At 39.6% G+C, this 22,121-nt stretch overlaps 1 protein-coding gene across 1 annotated transcript; it reads left to right on the forward strand.

Annotated features, from left to right (window-relative positions):
- The first annotated feature begins 617 nt into the window (after positions 1 to 617).
- On the forward strand, positions 618 to 21,658 carry zmp:0000000896 (caspase recruitment domain-containing protein 10). The gene is made up of 24 exons (XM_059347276.1): positions 618 to 750; positions 4,420 to 4,662; positions 7,393 to 7,530; positions 9,760 to 9,946; positions 10,211 to 10,349; positions 12,299 to 12,511; positions 12,619 to 12,738; positions 12,836 to 12,961; positions 13,741 to 13,920; positions 14,034 to 14,126; positions 15,526 to 15,562; positions 15,674 to 15,711; positions 15,807 to 15,895; positions 15,988 to 16,034; positions 16,231 to 16,354; positions 17,369 to 17,546; positions 17,709 to 17,832; positions 17,957 to 18,197; positions 18,303 to 18,369; positions 19,233 to 19,338; positions 19,453 to 19,611; positions 19,733 to 19,845; positions 20,047 to 20,162; positions 20,697 to 21,658. The coding sequence occupies exons 1-24, from the start codon at positions 744 to 746 to the stop codon at positions 20,902 to 20,904; spliced, it is 3,093 nt and encodes a 1,030-aa protein (XP_059203259.1). The 5' UTR covers positions 618 to 743; the 3' UTR covers positions 20,905 to 21,658.
- Positions 21,659 to 22,121: the final 463 nt, after the last annotated feature.

A 22,121-nucleotide genomic window follows, 5' to 3' on the forward strand; every position in this document is an offset into this window, starting at 1 on the left:
CTGTTTCACCTATTAAATACACACATTAAATACACAGTACAGATGAAACTCTGTGTCACAGTGTTTTGATGTATCACATCAGTCCCTTGGCAGCGCTGGTGACTAACCTGCTCTCCTCCAGGGAACAAAGTCCCACAACACAACTGTCTCTGCTGTAGATTTGCAAGAAGTTATTATTTGCTCCTCACTGCAGTGAAGCACCCGAGTGACTCACAGTGTTCATGAGTCAAATTCACTTGAAGACTTTGACACATTTCCGTGGCAAGACTTCATAGGAAAAAAACTTACAATTAAAGAAGTGCTGAGGATATTGTTGTATTATTAACAGTATTACTGCTTCAAGATTGTGCCGATATTTGACCTTTTTGAGTGGACAATTATTGATTAAAAGCGCCATCTAGTGGTGAAGGACTCCACTATACAGATGGCTGATATCTAACCTCCCTTGACCGGTGGAAGGTGTTGGTGGAGCAAGATCCGCTGTGATGTGATGATAAGAGGGCATTTTCCACTGTTTTTGTTGCCTGCTGATTGGCTGCTTGTGGTTGACTGAGGGTGGAGGAGCTGAGTGCGCCAAGGTGTGTGTGAGGAGGACCTCCAGTCAGGTGGCGCCCACACACTCTCACCTCACTGCTCAGTTTCACTCCTGACGCGTCTCTGGACCTGAACGGGATGTAGTGGACCTGACTACACCGCGCTTCATTTGGTTTCATCTTCAGGACAGATTCAAGGACGTTCAAGACATGAGCGGTAAGCCTAAACATTTAACAGTTTACATGCAGTTTCCTAGTTTTCTATATGTTCACATTCGTTTGCTTTTGGGAAATAATTGACTGACTTGCTTGTATAACTACGCGTTAAACGGCTGTGCTTTAGTTATTGGTATGGTGTTAGTGATGAGGTCTCAGGTCCGGGTTCCGGTGTGTGTCAACAAAATAAGAGACTACTCTGAAGATCATTCAAAAACAGTTGGGACGTGTTCTAAAGCGTTAATATAACAGAATGCGATAATTTTACAATCATTTTTAACATATTCAATTGAAAACCTTTATATTCAAACTGATAATCTTCTGTTTTTGTGATTTTACACTCACTGAATCATGAATCTCATGCATTCTGTATTTATTTATGGTTTACACATCGACCCACCCTTTTATGCATCGAGGTTGCATCCTGCAATAATGTGTAGGTCTGTAATAAACTGTCCACTGTGGAAGATATGAATGTATATATGGATCTTTCTTGGTATAAAGTATGCATTGACAGTGTGTGAAAAGTGGTTCTTTATGGTAACTAATGATTCAAGCTAACTTCAGTTATTTGCCTCAGTTCTGAATTGTTTTGTCACATTTCAAACACAAGTACTTCACAGAGCAACAGACAAATCAAAATAAATGTAAAAGCCAATGATTAAAAATTAGGCCATAACATTACTCCAAATTAAAAGCCTTTAATGTCTTAAATATCCTTCAAAGATGCCAAGAGAGCTTGCCTTTCTAATATCCAGAGGCAGTGATGTCCAAAGACACAAAACGTTTCAAATTTTGTTTGAAAAGCTGATCTTATTTTGTTTATTGAATGATGCATGTAAGTCTCCTAAAAGTCAGATATGATAGACTGTGGTAACCTTCAATAAGGAGTTTTTATTTTTTACGTCTTCTTGTTATATACATATGTATCTTTTTCTGTGCATTACCTCATCACTAGATAGCATGTGTTTTCATTTATTTGCTTTAAAATTATTTTCCCTGAATGGAAAGCAGATTTTTCTTTTTTCAATGAAATAAAAGATGATGGTGTATCGATACAGGATAGCACTCTAATGTGGGTGAGTTTTTTCTACTACTTTGAGTGTAATGAGGAGGAGTTCAGTGGTAATCACATGAGAACAATGTCTCAGTAGATCTGTTTATGGGTAATGACTGAGATTCCAGAGCATCCAGACGTGCCTCGACCTGCCCGTTAGCTCAGATATGACTGATCAGCTGCACAGACCAGCACACGCCTCACGCTTCATTGGTGGACTACAGCGAGGATAAAAACGTATTGGGTCATTTTCCTGATTGACTAATCTACAGGTTGTTTCCATCATTTATTCCATAAAGTGGGATAAATGACTTTTCACACCCCTGGGATAACTAAGCCTCTTTACACACACACGTTGTTAACCAGCGGTTAACCTAAACCCAGAGCTGTACGACTCATACAGCACTTCTACAGTGACATTGTTTACCTAGCCCTGTTTCACAATAGCAACTTTTAGCCCTTTTTTAGTCGATTTTCCAGGAGATAATCCCACAAACTCAAGGTCAACCCTATACCAGAAGAGGGCCAGCAAGCCTGAGGGCCTAAAGTCTGGGTAAGCTTTGGAGGATTGGACAAGTGTCTGGCTTTATACGCTGTATAGTGATGAAATTACTTTTTTTATACAAACACACATTGTTTTTTTTTAATATTCTTTTTATTGCCAAGTTCACATTGGATAGAATACATGTCTCTCACAAAGCAATCATAGTTTTATATGCTTTTTTGGTATACAAGAAAGAAAAGAATAAAAGTTAAAACAAAAAACAAAACAACAACGAACAAACTAACAAAAAACAAAACAAACAACACGGCAGCATCTTTAAACATAAAGAGATTGGAGATGACAATATGGCGGATTACCACACAGCATGAGTACAGTGGCCAAACAACAAGAAAAAGAAAAGTGCAGACCTGAACTGGAGATTTCTAGAACAACAGCAGCAACTAAGACAAAAATGGAGCTTTGCGTCTGGCATCAGATGAAATCCATACATTATGGCAGAGGGAAGGATCTGCTTCCAGTCAGTATCATCACATAATTGGAAACATTGTTAAACAAACACAAACAAACACACATTGTTAACCCAGGGATAATCTAGGCTATAGCTATATGATTCACCCTGCACTTCTAGGAGCCCTGGGTTAAATTTTCAGGGGACAACTCCGCTAACCCTGCTCCAGAGCAAAACCAGTAAGGCCAAAGGCTAAAGTCGGGTTACCCCACTGGAATATACCAGGATTATGCCATTTTAGGGCTTTTCACATTGCATATCAGCCGCCCTGGGTTTAGAGTTGACCCTGTGATAACTAGGCCCTTTTTCACATTGTCTAAGTCCCTGGTTATTTACACTGCACTTCTTGTAGCCCTGGGTCAAATATCAGTGTGAACACATGCCCAAAACCCCCCAAGGCCACATAAAATGAAGTAATATGCATTTCATGGCTTTGGAAACTGCAGTGAGCTGAGAAAGAAACTGGTGACCTGGACCTTTGTGTGATTATAAACCACATTGGTTAAACCAACAGAAATGAGGCGTGGGGTTCTGCCTGTGGAAGCAGCACAGCTTTGATTGGCTTGTGTTGTTATAGTTGGCCTTGTTCAGCAACTTCCCACTGGATTTGGAAGCCTGGTTAAATCTGTCCCTACCTTGCATCACTGTGTTACTATTATTATTGCACGAAATAAGCAATAACTTACAGTTAGTGTGTCTGGTTATCACTTCCTGTAGCGGCCTGTCAGGTTAATAACTTTCTCTCATTGTGTCCTCCACAGTATGAAGTGAATGGGACTGGGAAAGCTTTTGTCTGCAGCGCCCTGTTGTGTTTTTAGGTGTGCAATATGAGTCACGACTATTTTCATTCCTGTGCTCTGAGACACTGACCTACAAAGCGTCCTCCCTACTACAGTTTATGACCCTCGTAACAGCAGACTCTTTGCTCTATAGTCATTAAACTGAGTCTAAAACCATTGCAGCTGTTATATTAACTCACACTGTGTAAAATATAAGTTCTTATTGGCATTCAGCTCATTAAGGTGTCCTCCTTATGTGAGATTTATCTGCTGTCTTTGTGGCAAATGGTTTCAAGTTAAATGTTCATCTGTCAGACTTCTAGGCAGTAAATCCCCCTCAGCATTCCTTGGTCGACTTCCAGTAAGGATCTCCATCTCATTACTTCACTATGACACAGATAAAACCACTAATCCTTCCTGCATCCTGAAGAATGACTTCTGTTATACAGCCTGTCAGTGTTGGACAAAGAGGATCACCATGGACACAATGTAATTAAGGGCATTATTGAAATATTTCACAAAGGTGCTTTATATGTTTGCTTCCGGTGCATTAAAAAGTAGACAGACTGTGTTTGTTTGGATACCTGTAACATGCTGTAATGACCCACTTTTGATGGTTAGGAGTGGCTGATAAGCAGTGTTAGACATGAACAAATACCAATGGAATGCTCCATGGGTAAAACTATTTAGTCTAGGACTGCACATTTATCTGAAAATCTGTCCTGCTGGGCTTAAAAGTGTGACAGTGAGAGGGACCTGGTCCAAATCAGCAAAACAATTCTGGGGTCACTTAGTTATTTCAATTATTTTTTGTGTTGCAGGTGTCGCAGTTTGGGCAGAGGAGGAGGACATAACTCAGGAGGAGGTGCAATCTTCTCCCGCCTGGTCAGAGGAGCGCTGTGAGGAGCTCTGGGAACGGGTGGAGGGGGTACGGCACAAGCTCACGCGTATCCTCCACCCGGCCAAGCTCACCCCGTATCTGCGCCAGTGCAAGGTCATCGATGAGCAGGATGAAGACGAGGTGCTCAACTCCACGCAGTACCCACTGCGCATCAGCAAGGCCGGTGAGAGGAGGAACATTTCATTTTAACACATCAATGAATTACAACATCAACTATCCAGCTTAAATGAACTGGAATCATATTTAGGTGTAATCATATATACTATTTTTCATGACATAAAAGAACATCCACTTGGTTGTGCATATGTTATCCATCAGATAGAAGACTCTATTTATATAGTTTGAGATCATTGAAACTGCAATTGGTAATTTAAAACTCACAGGTGAGGTGAAGACACTTTGGGGTATGAGGTGAAAGGGAAAGTCAAGTTGGTAGTTGATTTGATCTGAGGAGATTCAGGTTTGTCTCTGTATCATAACTCAAATCTGAAAAATACTTTTTTTACACACAATTTTTAGCTTTACAGTGACTTACACTTTATGAGGACTGCATTATCTCACCAATTGTGGTAAAACTTCTGCATACTTTTAATTTCTAAAATGTAAACATCAAAATACATTCTGCCTTAAAAGAAAATCTAATTGAGAAGACAAACAATAAACAAACCTTGGCATCGTCATGAAAAAGAATAAAGGATAGAATTTCTTGCATTCCACACTGGTATTTCTGGTATTTTTGCCTTTAGAGACAAATAGCCAGATGTAGACTGTGGGTTTAAGCCTGATATTGGTTTCATGTCTGATGCAGCATTCTCCTCCTTATCTGCTATCCCCGCTATCTATTTTGCAGGGGCACTGGCGCTGCATCCTGGGCCTAGCAATCATTAAGGTGATTGTGATTGAAAAATACAAACATATTGGAGTGTTTTCTTTCTTCCTCAACAGTGAGATATATACCAAAAGTGAAAATCCCATCCATATTTAGAATCAGGATTTTGATTATTAGCCAAGATGTTGCAACCATCCAAGGTAGTCAAGTCCACGTTAAATCAACCTTGTTTTCAGAAAAAAAAAAAAAAAAAAAACATTTTAATCACAATGTCATGGAAAAGTCCGACAACCTCCATTCCCCAAAAGTTGATAAATGTAAATTGGAATACAGAATGGCTAGTCAGTAAGCCCACTTTAACAGACAAAGACTGCACAGAGGGATGAAATTACCATAATTGCTAAATTCAACAAAGGGGGCACCCTTTGTTGACTAAACTAAACTACATGGTCAGTTGGAAAGTTGGAATAAAATATTTTTTGCCTCTTTCCATGAAATTATTGTGACAAAGTGATTTATTCTTGACAGATAGAGTGTATATCTTCTCAAAACTGTATTAATCAGTCTCTTCCAAACATATCACAGTGATGATGAAACCACAACTAACAGAGGATTGTGTCTGACAACACAATTATTACAACTTCATAGGCGATCATGTATTGTTAGCTTGGAAGTCGCAGTGGTTTATAGAGGAAGAGTAGTTCCTTCCCTTGTTAAATATGTACCTTTTATCCGCTTCCCAATTCTTTTTTGTTTTTTTTTGCTCAAAATTAAATGTTTTATGATATCAGTTCATCTTAAAGTTCTTCTCCTGGAACCAGAGCCAATCAAAAAATAGTGTCATTGTTGAGATCTATAGCATAATGATAATGTACTGCAGCCAGACCTTTCTCTAGTGCTGACATAGCATTTTCAAGATAGGACTGTTTAATGCTTGAAGGACGTGGCGTAACACTGTTAGATCTCTTCCCTTAGCATCCCAGACTGGCCAGTGCCATGTTGAGAATCATGTGCAGGCAGTCAATGCACTCTGTACAACCACAGAAAAGTTGTAAAACTGAACTCTTTGTTTTTTTAGGCACCAAACTAACTTGGTTAAGTTTAGAAGAAAAAGGGTTATGTAAAGTAGACCATGACACAGTTAGGTATGGAAGTTAACCCACAAGTTAACTTGTGGTTGTAACTTCCACATCACCTCACTTCCTCCTTTGTTTCCGTCATAATCACTACAGCCACTAGAGGTCGCTGCCCTGATGATTAAACATTAATATGGGTTGCAATAAGCTGCTCAACCTTGCTCACAATTAAGAGGGTAATATGAATTATAGTTAATTACTTTTTGTATAAGTACAAACTGTAAATGATAATATGTAAAGAGAGAAGGATAGAGAGAAAATAAAAGGAAGTAATTCACCGTGTAATGAGGATATTTATGCGTACCCTTTGAATAAAAAGACACTGTATTTAACCCAAAATCAAAAAAATAACCCAGATAGGACTGTTTATGAAAAAATAGGAGACAAATGATAGGATACATTGGAAGATAGACAGGACAACATACAGTATGGTGTTTACTAAGATAAACCAATATAAATGGCTGTACAATGAGTGATTGTGCAGCAGGTTTTCAGAGAGGAACAGGTGGGCGAAGATAAATGTTGGTGTGAGGAACAGACGGGAACTAAGGAGACAGTAAGATGAAAGACATTGCTAAGTAAAGAGTGTGTGAGGCAGACAGAATGGGGAGTGAAAGAAGTAAAAAATGAAGGAGAGATGTTGCAAGTAAAGACGGGATGAAGACGAGCAGCTGAGAACACAGTTCATGTCACTGCTGTTTCACTGCCAGTGGGTTAGCTCATGTTAGAGCCATTCATCATGTTCATGTGTGAAATACCAATGTAACTACAGTGTAAATGACACTTGCATCAAAGAGGTAGCATTTCTGTCGTTTCATCTTGGATAGTTTACAGTACAAAAAGCTGACATGAGCTTGCATCATGACAGTGTTCCTGGAATAGCAATTTATTCCACAGTTTTTTTTTCTGTCCCCTTTTCTTTGAACAGGACGTTTGCTGGACATTCTACGTGGTCAGGGCCAACGAGGTCTTCAAGCCTTCATGGAGTCACTGGAGTTTTACCACCCAGACCAGTACACACAGCTGACGGGAGAACAGCCCACACAGCGATGCTCACTCATACTGGGTAAGCAGGGATTTCTCACAAAGTTGAGTTTAACTCCATACTTGAAAAAGTCAGCCTAATTACATGGCAGGTAAAAGTGTTATGGTAAATAAGTTGGTCAAACTGTGGGCCCACTAAAAGGATAGCCGCTCTCTTTTTAATCTCTATTTGTTGTCAGGAATTCTTTAGATTTCATATTCTCATATAATATCCAATATAATATATCCTAAGAAATATGTTATCTTAAGAAATAGTATAATTTTTCTATTTACAATTGTGAAATGGTTGCCGTTTTGAACACATGGTTAAATGCATACTATGCAGGAATTACTCTTTGTAAACACAACATTTTGGATGTCTTTTCACCTCAATATGTTTGAGTTTTTTTGGCCCTGTGTGTATTATTTCCATAGTTTAATGCTTGAACACCAACGTGTTCAAGCATGCTCGTAACACCAACTTATGACCACTGTTAGATCTCTTCCCTGAGTATCCCAGCTTGGCCACTGCCATGCTGAGAATCATGTGCAGGCAGTCAGTGCACTCTGATTTCCTTGTACAACCACAGAAAAGTTGTAAAACTGAACTCTTTGTTTTTTTGGCACCAAAATAACTTGGTTAAGTTTAGAAGAAAAAGGGTTATGTAAAGTAGACCATGACACAGTTAACCCTCTGGAGTCTTCAAAATCACCAAATCCAGACTTCTTCATGACATCCAGACTAGAAAACAAAGCAGCGTGGAGCCCTACTGTAAAATTACCTCTGAAGTTCTGGCTGTAAACTCCATGAGGCCAGTTTCAGTTTGATGATGATATACCAAGTAAAACTGGAGACAAGGTCAAATATATATTTTGTATGAAATGATAGAACTGGATGTAACCCTCTTATATGTTATATTTGCAACCTTTGTTCACATTTGCAACATTTAAAATTCTTTTTCTAGCATTATAGTGTTTTGAAAGTAAAAAAAAGATTCAAAATCACATTTTATGTTGGACTAAAGGACTAAAAAAGACACAAAATGACCCAAAAAAGACACAAAATGACAAAAAAAAAGACACAAAATGACTAAAAAAAGACACAAAATGACCAAAAACAGACACAAAATGACTAAAAAAAGACACCAAAAGACACAAAATGACAAAAAAAACACACAAAATGACTTACAAAGACACAAAAAGAAATGAAAAGAATTAAAAAATGGACAAAATAGCCCAAGACTCTATAGAGTTAAGTATGGAAGTTAACCCACAAGTTAACTTGTGGATGTAGCTTCCACCTCACTTCCTCCATTGTTCCCGTCATAATTACTACAGCCACTAGAGGTCACTGCCCTGATGATTAAACATTAATATGGGTCACAATAAGCTGCTCATCCTTGCTCACAATTACGAGGGTTATACGAATTATAGTGCATTACCTTTTGTATAAGTACAAACTGTAAATGATAATATGTAAAGAGAGAAGGATAGAGAGAAAATAAAAGGAAGTATTTTACTGTGGTGTGAGAATCGACTATATAAAATAAACAATAGGCTAACTGTGTTAGTGGTTTCATTTTTGGCCACTGCATTGCATTTGATTGCGCATCATTTTAAGGCCACATAGCAAAGTTTAGGACCACAGACTTGCACAGTTTAGTCTTGAGACTTCAATCTAACTTTCAAAAAAATGATGTAGTCCCACTTGTTTTAGCCAGGGATCTACATGGGAGGTCGTGTAAAAAGGTTCTTTACTCACGAGGTTATTACTTGAATGTTAAATGGTCAGCAAACAAACCTGAGATACAAGCACATAAAACGTGGTTAATAACTCACTTTTAGAGCCAGAAACTCAGCTAAATGTTATCTGGTAGATAAGTTCTCTGCAGAGCTGAGCACACAGTTATTTGTTATTATGATGCCTAAGAGTATCTTAATGATTGAAAAGCATTTTAACCAGCAGATTATAATGAAAGGCTTTGGCCCTAATGGTCCCTAAGATCAAAAGATGTAGAGCCGGTGTGGGAACCTGAGAGAAAACCTTTCCACCAAAGTTCTCTTGGCAGATTTGGGCTTCTGCAGCACCTCTGCTTTCACAAAGTATACACAAGGTTTCAGTGCACTGAGACATTTCCAAGTGCATGCTTGTCACATAGGATTAAACTTATTCATACACCTGTTCCATCTAGTCACACATTAAAAAAGCCTCCCTGACATGCATTATTCCATGCATTAAGCATGTTTAATCTCCACTGTCTCCTCTCTGCAGATGAGGAGGGTCCGGAGGGTTTGACCCAGTTTCTGCTCCTGGAAGTGCGTAAACTGAGAGAGCAGCTTCGAAACAGCCGCATGTGTGAGCGACGCCTGTCTCAGCGCTGCCGGATGGCGGAGGAGGAACGCAGCCGTGCCGAACGTAAAGCTCAGGAGTTACGTCAGGACCGACTGCAGCTAGAGAGGTTTGTCTTGTCTTGTACTAATTTGTTCCTCTAAATATGCATCAGGCTGTGGAAAGACAAACCTTTTCCAGAAAATGATATTCACTAAAATCATCGATAAGAGATGAGTCATGGAGGAAACTTTCTCTTAGAGCTGAGCCAAGTAAGCTTCAGTGAGTGGATTAAAACCACAATGAATCCATGATTGAGTAACTTTTATGTTAGCAAATTGTTTACCTCAAAAACAGAGAGCGATTGTGTTGACTGGATATATGTGGTCTCCAGGTTGCGTCAGGACTGGGAGTCAGCCAGCCGAGAGCTGGGCAAGCTGAAGGACCGGCACCTGGAGCAGGCTATGAAGTATTCCAGGGCCCTGGAGGAACAAGGCAAGGCCTCCAGCCGTGAGAGAGAACTCCTGAGGCAGGTAAGTCAGGTGGGAGCAGCAGAACAGAAAGTGGACTGTTTCTTAATTAACGTAATTTGGTTTTAGAGGGGCTAAAGACAGTGTATGTTTATTTCAACACAGCCGGGTTTAAAATCAGGGGGAAAAAAAATATTAATACCCAGGAGCTGTCTAACACAACCATTGGCAGATTATGAGCCCCAGGTCAAAAACAAACAAAAGGCCCCACCACCTTTCCTACAAAGGACCAAGACTTTAATCAAATCAAATCAAACTTTATTTATAAAGTACTTTTCATACAATAAATGCAACATAAAGTGCTGTACAGAATATACCCCCCCCCCCACACACACACACACACAAACACACATACACACACACAGACCCACGCATCCACCGCACACCCACACACATATACACACACGCATGCACGCACACACACACACACGCGCACAAACACACACAAACACACGCACACACACTACACAAACTATCACTGAATTAACATGGCATTAGTTGTTTTTGCCTCCGTTGAGTATCTTTTGTAATATCATTATATATTTTGGTCCTTTTATATTATTTTTTTGTTGTTGTCTGTGGTTGTTTGCTCCATTTGAAGTCGTTTTGCATCTCTTTGTGGTTGTCTTGTGTCTTTTAGTGGGTATTTTGTGTCTCTTTGTGGTTATTTTGATATTTTTGTGGTTATTTTTGTCTCTGGTTGTTGTGCCTTGGTTATTTTGTATCTCCTGGTCATCATTTCGTGTGACTTTGTAGTTGTTTTGTGTCACTTTGTAGTTGCTTTTTGTCTGTGGTTGTTTTGCCGGGTATGCAGTCGTTTTGTGCCTCTTTCTAGTCATTTCAAGTCTCCGTAGTTGTTTTGCACTTTTTCAAAATTGAAATAACCCATTCTTGTCTTATCTATCTTTTTGTAGTGGTTTTGGTCTTTTTGTTGTCATTTCATGCTTCTTTGTGAGTCTCTGCCTGACATTTGCAGATGGATGCCAGTAGGGCTCCTGACTCTTTAGACCTCTTGGCCTGTGTCTAGCAGGCCCATTCTGTAATCCATCCATTAATCCATCTCAGTGTTTTACTGAGAATCTCCACTGGAGCAGTCACAGGGCCCCCAGTGGATGAGTCATTCTCTGTCTCCCACCACATTCCTTAGCTGATCCTGTCTCCAAAAGCAGCTGTACACTTGCTGCACAAATAGTGAATTTGCTAATAATAGTGATCTCCTCCTCACAAGTCCACCAACTTGTTTTCCCCTGTTGCTCCTTTAAACTTGCTGTTTTATCTGCTGCATGTGGGCTTGGAATTTTGATTTTGCCTGAGATGCAAAACCATGTAGAGACAAGGAGAGCTAGTTCAAGTTTCGTAGACTTAGGCTAAGAAAAAATGAATGTTTGGTTTGATGGCACGATAGGGCAGCAAAAAATAGTGCCCAAGGCAGTTCAGGTGAAACTGCTGAAGCTGGCACGCAGCTGTAACCAAAGAAGAGAAGTGAGCAGTTCAAAACAACTGTGATGTTATCAGCCTCCATATTATTTAGTTTGTGCCCTGTCACAACATGTCGAACACACCGCTGGGATGGGAAGCACTTTGTGTTGTGAATACCTGCAAACATTTGTGGTTATTTTTAAAGCAAACATGGTGATGTTAATAACCAACTGCATTACTTCCACTATGGTCCTATACCTTATGTGATGATCTGGGAATGTCGTAGGTATAATAAACCCGTTGTTTATCTCATTTTGTTCAATTTGGATTCCTTGAATAAAGGTTTAAAGCTTATTGTTAGTAATATTACAAAATGCCTGTATGTCATTTAGTTTACAAAATTACATTTTTTATCATTAATGTTGATAAACAGCCAATTAGCCATATTTTACAACAGTGTAATAAATGCCATATTTCAATGTTTAAAATGTCAGATTATGTCTTTATGGCTGCTTTTCTTGTTCTCCATACAGTTAGAGGAGCTGAAGTCGAGGTTGACAGAGGCAGACAAAGAAACAGTCGATACTCTAGAGAACACCATGCCAGCAAAAAGACACAGTTTTCTCTCTCATGGAGTAAATAGTTCTCCACCTGCTGTGCCAGAAAAGCCGCTGCACTGTATTGTTCCAAAACCTCAGAATACAGGAACTCAGATGAGAGACGCAGTTCCTGTTGATGGAATAATGGTATGTTTTCTACATAGTTTGTTCCTCAAAGATTTTGTATCTTTTTTGTGATGTTTCTAAAGATGTGTTTAATGTTCCTAAAAGGTGCTTTCTGTTGTTTACTTCAGGCTCTGATGGACATCCTGCAGCAGGACCGCAGGGAGGCTGCAGAGCAGAGGCAGGAGCTCTGTGATATCATTACCAGACTACGGGGGGAGCTACAGAGCACAGAGGAGCACTGGGACAAGGTGTCATAAATGATTTAAGATTATATTTTTCACTTTATTCAGTATTTCATTCATCTTGTGCCTTTAAATGGAGGTCGTAATGGTAAACTGTGTGTAGCTGGAGTCGCAGTGTGAGCAGCTACAGCTGAAGGTGAGAACTCTCCAGCTGGACTGGGAGACTGAGCAGAAGAGGAGTGTGTCCTATTTCAACCAGATTATGGAACTGGAAAAGGAGAGAGACCAGGTCAGTGTGATGGAGGCCCAACACAGTCTGTGAGCTACAGAGGGCATCAGGGCACATTTGTTGTTGGTTGTGTTGCAGTTTAAACTGGACCTATTATGTTTTTTCTTATTTTCTGTCATAAATGTCATGTTACAATATCAGATATTCATATAAAATATGGCCAACATTTTAAGTAATGCCGTATACATATGTTAATGTAATCCCTGTGAGTAAAAACCTCAGACAGGTTTCCGAATGTTTTGAATGATCCGTTCCAACATTTTTTCCTCTCTCGGATTTTATATTTGGGTATGTGTTCCAGGCACATTACTGCAGTGTTTACATTACATACACTGCTACATGTAGCTAACATCAGGGAAACCTGTAATCTTGGTGCCAGTGTTGCTTTTTTCTTCCCATTTTCAGATCAAAGTCCTGCTGGAACGTGTTCAATTGTGTAGGTTTTGGTACAGAGGCTTTAATTAGTGTATTATCATTGTAGAAAGTGCCATTATTGGCTGTTGCCGTTACAGTCATTCCCCCAGCTGCAATGGTTGAAGGTGGGCTCAAAGACACAGGTGCTTTAAACAGAGCATTTCAGACAGAGGGTGGTGCAGCAGCCACGGGCAGTATGAGAAGAAAGTGTTTTTTGAACAAAATAAAGCATGCAAACATGTTCTAGTATAAACCCAACTACTTCTATAAACCTCAGAATTAGCATGACACTTACCCTTTCAGTTTTAGTCTTTACAGTTTCCTCATCATGCTAAATTTATTTTCTTTTTTCATCTTTTAATCAGGCTCTGCGTAGTCGAGACAGCCTGCAGTTGGAGTACACCGACTGTCTGCTGGATAAGAACCGACTGCGTAAACTCATTGCAGAGCTGCAGGCCAACATGGAGCAGCAGCAGAGGGAGCTGGAGAGAGAGAGGGAGAGGGGCCCGGAGCAGATGGAGCAGAGCAGCCCCTGTCTGCACTGTGTGAGTTAACAGAGGAGTACAGCAAGCACTGTCTGCCCACAGTAACCATAGTAACCACAGTAACCACAGAACGCTTTATACATTTAAACATATTGTTTCCCGTGTCTCCCCAGTCCCACCTGTCCCTGTGCAGTGAGGACCAGTGCTACGGCCCCTGCTGTTCCCTCGGCCTGGACCTTAGACCGCAGGCCAGCAGCACCCGAAAGGTCAGGGCTGGCTGCCATAGCTATTATATTACTGAAAATTATTTGTACTAATAGAGAGCACACACAATTGTGTAGTTCTGCTACAAAAGAAGCATCGCCATGGGTTCTTTTGAGAATCAGCCTATGGAATTTTTTGTCATTTCATTGCAGGAAATAAGCTCTGTGGCAAACAACATTTCTGATGTCTACATGTTTTGTTCAGCAGGATAATCTTTACAAATGAACACCATTTTTATTATGTTTGAAGCGTTAATGCAGATGACAGAAGTAAAAAGCTAATGTTATGCTATAGAGAACTACTCCACAGTCGCATGACTACAAGGTCACAACCGTTAGCGTCAGATGGTCTCCCACAAGCTAACCAGCAGTTATGACAAGCTAGCCTAACCTTGCTAGCTAACCTGATAAATAGTTTAAAAACCTAATCTACAATTTATAAGAGTTTGCAAGAGGACTGAAAAACACGACAAGAGGCTGTCAGGCGGACTGTGTCTGGCATGATGACGTTTAAGTCGTTGACAACCACTGTAGTCTCATTAAGCCACTTGTTAGCAACGTGTTTTATGTCGTACAACAAAACGGGAACATCTCGGTGGTCCGTAGCGTAGTGGGTTACACAGGCGCCCCATGTATAGAGGCTACAGTCCTCACTGCGGTGGAGCCGGGTTCGAATCCGGCCTGAGCTCCCTTTGCCGCATGTCCTCTCCTCTGTCACCCCCTTTCTATCTGTCTCTCACTTTCAATAAAGCATGTAAAATGCCCAAAAAAAATAATCTTAAAAAAAACAAAACAAAAAACGGGAACATCTCTTAAGCTTGTGTTAACCACAGACCTTATTTCAGTCATCTTACCAAACACCCATTCAAAATCCTCATTGAGTTTGAGAGGAGAGACCCCACGGCGCTAAAATGCTAACTTCCTTCCTAGTTTAAGAACTCATTCCTGTGGCGCCCTATTCAGATTGTGTAAAATGTGGTGCGGTGTATATATTATGTATTACTACTTCTTTGTGTACTATAATGGATCTTTTCCACGATGGGACACAACTGAAGGATTCATTTGCAAAAAATATTTTAAATCATGTGTTTTATTCTGCACTATTATTTTTAAGAATGGCTTTTATCTGATTTTGCAAATTACTTTAGTTATACAGTCTATGAAATTAACTCTTCAACTGTTTTTATAACTGCAACATGTTTTCTCCTGTTGTTATAACAGTATGCAAAGAATGTAGCTTTTGGACTGCAAATACTAGGATCTTATTATTGTCTGGAGTTTGAGACACTGTAGTAGATTGTTATGCAACTCTAAGCATGTTAGCGCCTGCACCATACCTCTCACTAGCTGTGAATCATACTGTATTTACTTTTTTAAAATGTTCTTCTTCTCTGTGCCACAGACGCCCTCTAGTGGCCAAGCCAATGAGAGCTCAGAGAGTAAGTTATGTGCACTTATAATTCTCAAGTTCTGCAAAGTAGAATGCAGAGTACTTTCATTTACTGTAGATATATTACATTTATCTTAATATTCATTCTGCTCCCTCACAGACTCTCGCTCCACCTCAGAGGAGAATCTTCTTTCATCAGTGGGTATCACAGCTTTGTTAACTAACAAAAACATGAATAAAAGAGAGAAAGAGTGAAAGAACCAGTGTATTTGTAATTACCTCTCTATCCTCAGACAGAAGACAATGAGAAGGAAATAAATCGGCTCTCCACATTCCCCTTTCCTCCGTGTAAGAACTCCATCAACCGACGATTCAACACGGAGTGAGTTGATCAGGCCTACATATTGCTGCCTAAAAATATTTCTTCACCTTTGTTTCATTCTTAATTAACACCATTTTTTCTGCTCCTTATAGGTTTGATCTGGAATCGTGGGGCAGTGATGAGAATGATAACATTACAGGTAGATTTCATTCTGTCATGTGTTGCATGAACAGTCTGGGAGCAGCCCAAGTCACGATAATTAAGTTCTATTAGTTTTGAGTCTTCCAGGAAAACCCCCAAATTGAAGCTTCTAAATGATAAGCTCCAGTTCTGGTTTTGCTTCCTTTGTATGACATACTTTGTGTAAGTTATGAGGCTTTTATTGGTGTTTTCAGGTGAGCAGAGTGAACCTTCATTGTGGGATTCCTGGAACTCTTTACACTCTCATCTCTTCCCTCCTGACCTGGTCAACCTGCCTGCAGTCTCTCCACAGCATCATCGCAATCCTCGTGTTCCCAGGTACAACTTCACGGTTTTGACACGTCACTGAAAACCACTTAAAATATTGTTAAAATTGTAAATAATAATTTATAGCAGTTTACCAGAACTGAGGAGTGGTTAAGATCTCATGAAATATTTAATAATTTGTTAATAATTGGGTCTAACCACTTGAAATTGTTTCATACTGTAAATGCAAATGTTGACATTACATACAGCATGATGTGAATATATAATGAAAGAAACTCTTAGAGCACAGAACAAGTATAAAATTTACATTTTTGATTGTGTAAAGTGAAAAATCTTTTGTATATCGTCACCCTGTTAAAATAATCGGCTAACTCATTTTTTCAAGTTTTGCAGGAAACTCAAAAAACTTCACCAAATGTGTAACATATGACATTTATTGATCGTTTCACTCAAAAAGGATGTAACAAAAGATGGCTAATGGCATAGTAATAACACTGTGTGTAAATTATGTAACTTAAGAGAAATCAATGACTTAGGCAATTTTTTGAACATGCCTTTGTGACAAGATATGGTAACACTTTCTTTTGAAGGTGTCTACATAAGACACAAAAGCCTGTCAGAAACATGACATGACAAGTATCATGAGCATTAATGTTACTTCAAAGTGTCATTAATGTTCATGACACATCCCATGTCATGTTTATGACACACTCATGTCACTCTTATGTAGACACCTTCAAAATAAAGTGTTACCATATCTTGCTTAAGTCACAAAGGCATGTTAAAAAAATTGCCTAAGTCACATTTTATTTTGACTTAGGCATAATAAATCCGCTTAAGTCACACACTTGACACAGGCCATTATCTTAAAGGGGTAAAATCAGATGATCTGACGTAGGAGATTTTACCATAGGTGGCCGGCGTCATGAGGAGATGATTTAGGTAAAAAAACAAAACAATTTTGACAAAAAATGACTTAGGCGTTCATTTTAACAGTGTGACGATATGTCACATCATCATTATCTATTGAGGCCAACCTTCTCTCTCTCTCTCTTTCTCTCTCAGGATACCATCCCGCTCTCCATCCTCAAGCCCCCCCATCTCACCAAAGCACCACAGAGCCAGCCTAGCTGATGATATCACAATTGTTGGAGGAAACCAAACAGGGATCTTCGTCAGCCATGTGAGACCTGGTTCCCCAGCTGAACTATGTGGAGTGAAGGAGGGCTGTGAGCTGCTGGAGGTATGTGTCTACATAGTAGTATGACCATGCTTCATAAAGAGAAGGTGTGCTTCAGCTAATGCTTATATGTGTGTTTTTTTGCACATTGTACATTCTGCCTGCATATGTTTACATTTTTGCAAGCTCCTTGATAACATGCCTGTTTCTCTTCATGTTGTCCAGCTGGAGCGGGTTCTGTTTGGGGGCGGCAGTGTGATGCTGGGCCAGTGCACGGCTGAGGTAGCCCACTTTTCATTGCAGTGGTGGGATGATCCATCCACGCTCAAACACCAGAGTAACCCAGAGGGTGAGTCAGCATTAGAAAGAGGCATGAAAATTGTCTTAAGCTATTATTGAAACCTTTGTGGTTTGTTAAGGCATGTTTCAGGAGGTGAGACTAAGCTGTTCCCTCTTCTGTTTCCTGTCCTCAGCATATTCCAAGCTATGCTCCCTGCTCTCGTCACCTAATTTTTCTGGTGCTGACTCCTTCTATGTGCGTGTCAATCTCAACATGGGGCCTCGCGGTGACCCACCGTCTCTGGGTGTGTCCTGTGATGACATTATACATGTCACAGACACAAAGTACAATGGAAAATACCAGTGGAACTGTTCCTTGGTGGACCCATGCACAGCCAAGCTCCTGCAGACAGGAACCATGCCCAACTACAACAGGTAGGCCAGTTAGACCTGCTTCTAACTCTGAATCTGGTCTTTGAGAATTTTTTAAATCATGCAATTTTAAGGGTGTAAACAACAAAAAACTATTTTCCATATTAGGGCACAACAGCTGCTACTTGTAAGGCTCCGAAAAATGGCCCTGGAGCAAAAGGACTTTAAGAGGAAGGTAAGTTTGCTCATATTGAAATGACATAAACAGAAGGCTCAGTTACAGTCACTGTGCTCAGCCAAACTATTGCAGAACTGGTAAAACACAGACTGTATAAAAGTGGGCATAGCCACCATGATTCATCCATTGGTTTATGGACTACCATTTCAAAGCTTCGAATTTGGCATTTTGGCTGTCGCCATCTAAATAACCAGCTAACAATAGTGCTAGCTAGCTAGCTTGGGTAGCAAGGTGCATCCTTTTTCACATTAACACATTGAATGGGATGCTAATTTTGCCTATTGGAAAACGGGCTGGAAAAAAATGCTGGAATCATACAGAAACATGTTCACAGTTATTTAAATGTTCACAATGCCATGGATACACATCACTACGCCTCTATCTGTGATTGACAGGTCACCATTATACAACCCCAATACCCAAAAGTTGGAATGTTGTCTCAAATGTAAACCGTATGCGATCATTGGCTTATCCTTTGTGATCTTTTGAATTTAAACTGTACAAAGATAGTATATTTCATATTACAACTGATACACTGAGTTTTGAATTCAATGCAACCTGGGGTTGTAGCTTTATTGTTCACTTCACACTAAATTGGAGCATAATTTACAAAATTAACATCATGCTGTATTTGTTGAAATCTTGAAATGTTTACTGAGGTAATAAATCAAGAGAGAAGTAGGTTCATTTACTCATAGGCCTCTATACAATGAGATTTCCTTTTACAACCAGTGTAGTCAGCCCCTGCTGGTCATCAGAAAGAATACGGGTTTAAGGCATTTCTGCGCTTGCTTCACTTTTCAGAGGTTGCCACTCAGTAACACACAACTGTTTATTTCTCTCTATTTTCTTTCATGTAGTTCTTGAAGAAAGCATCTGGACGTGTGCGATTGGTCAAGGCAGTGGACCCCAATCCCAGCCGTGGGATTGGTTCAGCCCAGCAGGTCTTTTACACACTCAGCAAACGTAAGAGACATGGAATGCAAATCTATTTAATAACATTTTGCTGTTAGCGTTTTCTTTTTCTAATCTGTGTATGTGCACTTGTTACATTAATGTTAACTTTCTGTACCTCCTCAGGTCACGAGGACCACTTGATCCCATACAGTTTGGTGCAGCCGGTGCAGGGTCAGACTAAGCGGCCAGTCATCTTCTCCCCCTCTCTTCTCTCCCGTGGTCTCATAGAGAGGCTGCTGCAACCTGCAGAGTCTGGTTTGAAGTTCAACACCTGCCCACCAGGTACATGCACACCACACACACTTATTCACACACGATGCCCCAAAGGCCTCAGGTTTAGGATCCTTCATTTGACCATCACATGAAACACAACAGTCTCCTGTTTCCTTTGTGTCATGTGCAGAGCCAATCCAGGCTTCAGAGAGACGAGACAAGAGAGTGTTCTTGTTGGATTCCTGCAGTCAAGAGCAGACTCTGGGAATACGGCTGCAGTCAATACAGGATGTTATCAGCCAGGTAATAAAAAAACACATCATGGTTAAAATCGTCTCAAGGTAGAAACATCCCAAGACTCTCAAGAAGGGTGAGGTAAAATCAAGAACATATCATAGCTATTGACTGGATCACCTGTTCATTTTATGGAAAGTGAAAGTGTAAAAGTTAATAAGAAATAAGTGTCCATAACACACATTATTTAGATCTCCCTCGTTGTTTCAGGACAAGCACTGTCTGCTGGAGTTGGGGCTGCCCAGTGTTGAGGGCTTATTGAGACAGGGGATTTACCCCATCGTCATCCATATCCGCCCTAAGAGCAAAAAGCACAAGAAGCTGAGGTAAGCGAGCATTCATTAACTTTTCAAGAACAGTAAATTCAGTGCTACAGAAAGTATGCATGACCATGATGGTACTTCATTTGGGCTTGTCCAGTTTCATCATACACCTCTAACAACTGAATTTGTAGGGTAAATAAACCATTTACTCCATCCACAGATGTTTTCTCAACTATTTAAATAGTATTTACAATATTAACATCATGCTGTATTGAAGAAGACGTGAAATTAGTGATTGAGACCATAAAACCATTTTCAGAATGTTTACTGAGGTAATAAATCAAGGGAGAAGTCATTTTCCCATTGACTTTCATATAAACACATCTTTTTGCAACCAACAGAGTCGCCTCCTGCTGGCCATTAAAAAATGATGCAGGTTTAATGCACTTCGCTTTTCACACAGAGGTTGCAGCTTGTTCATGCCCAACCTTTTTTCCGTTGAGTTTTATGGGGGGTTGTGTGTAAAAGACGTTTTACAATGACATTTTTTTTTTACCTCTAATTTGCTGTATATGAATCTCCAACACTTCAAAATAGGAAGTTTTTTCCACGGTGTGGAGAGGACAGCGTAATGGAAGAGGTGTGTCAGGCCGAGGAGCTGCAGCTGGAGACACTGCCCCTGCTCTACTACACCCTGGAGCCCAGCACCTGGAGCTGCACTGATGAGCTGCTGGCAGCCATATGCAATGCCATCCACAGCCAACAGAGGGCAGTAGCATGGATCGAACTGGATAGGCTGCAGTAGAAGAGAGATGTGGATAGTCACAAACTGGAGTCTCTCTGGATAAACCACAGCAAGGTTTATAGGATTAACATTTCGTGTTAGATAATTCTGCTATTCTAAGTGAGTGGACCAAGATCAAGGGAGGCCAGATTAGGCCTTTGTATTGCAAACAGGAATTTTATAATTCTCATCTTTATAGCTAAGCTGGACTGGCTACAATGGGAGAATACTGAAACAATTTTAAAACTAAAAGAGATTTTCATTTTAGACTTTATAGACTTTATATACTAGATGGTAGATTTTTTATCAAGAGTAATTATGTCATGTTACTTTTTTACATTCAGACAGTTTAAAATACTTAAAGTTTTATTATATAGCTGTACTTTCAAAAGTAACATTTAGTGATGTTCTGAGCGGAAATTTAAGCTGTGAGAATGCAAAGAAGGATGAAAGGTGAAGGGGACTGTAGCATGTTGAAAGCAGGGATGTAGTGAAGGGTGCAAACCTACTTATCATCGTTTTATATTCCAGTAAAGACTGTCTTTAAGATGTAAACCAAGTATACAGATCATACTTAAAAGTGTTATCAAACTGATATAACTGTAGATTTATGAACACCTATGCTGTTTTGTTTTGTTGAAGAACTACATTTCTAGATATTTTTAAGTGGACTGGCTGAAAGTCAGCAAGTGCTGCATTTCACTATGACGACATGGTCTTGTTTTGTACTGGCAAAACTTTTTTCCTTTGTACACAGTTTAAAAATAAATGTATACAAAAGATTATTGGATTTTACTTCACTTGTGTTCTCAAATATACACCTGAGTTTCTTGTGGAAATACTGCACAGTGCAGTAGTACTACATTAAATAAAGGAATCTATACTAATATCTAACTAACCTGGAACAAAAATATAATATTGAAATAAATGGAAATTAAAAACAGCCCTGCTCAATTACACTAGACTATATATATATATATATATATATATATATATATATATATATATATATATATATGTATATATACTCAATATATTCATCATTTATTGAGTCCAACTATCAGAAGTATTTTATGTTTTCAATAAAAACGACAAACTTAGACAGCATTGCATTGCAGGGGTAGATTTTTTGTAAAATGTTAAAGTGTATTTCTTTAATTATATTAGAGATGCAAAATTTATTAGGCAGTAACCAACATCATCAATTAACTCATCCCAGTAGAATTTCCCTCTTGGAG

This window comes from Centropristis striata, chromosome 13, assembly GCF_030273125.1.
Source record: "Centropristis striata isolate RG_2023a ecotype Rhode Island chromosome 13, C.striata_1.0, whole genome shotgun sequence".
Lineage (NCBI taxonomy): Eukaryota > Metazoa > Chordata > Actinopteri > Perciformes > Serranidae > Centropristis > Centropristis striata.

Coding starts and splice junctions, on each gene's coding strand:
- zmp:0000000896 (XM_059347276.1), top strand. Junction 9,947..10,210: donor GACCGACTGCAGCTAGAGAG/GTTTGTCTTGTC, acceptor TGTGGTCTCCAG/GTTGCGTCAGGACTGGGAGT. Junction 12,512..12,618: donor TTCCTGTTGATGGAATAATG/GTATGTTTTCTA, acceptor TGTTTACTTCAG/GCTCTGATGGACATCCTGCA.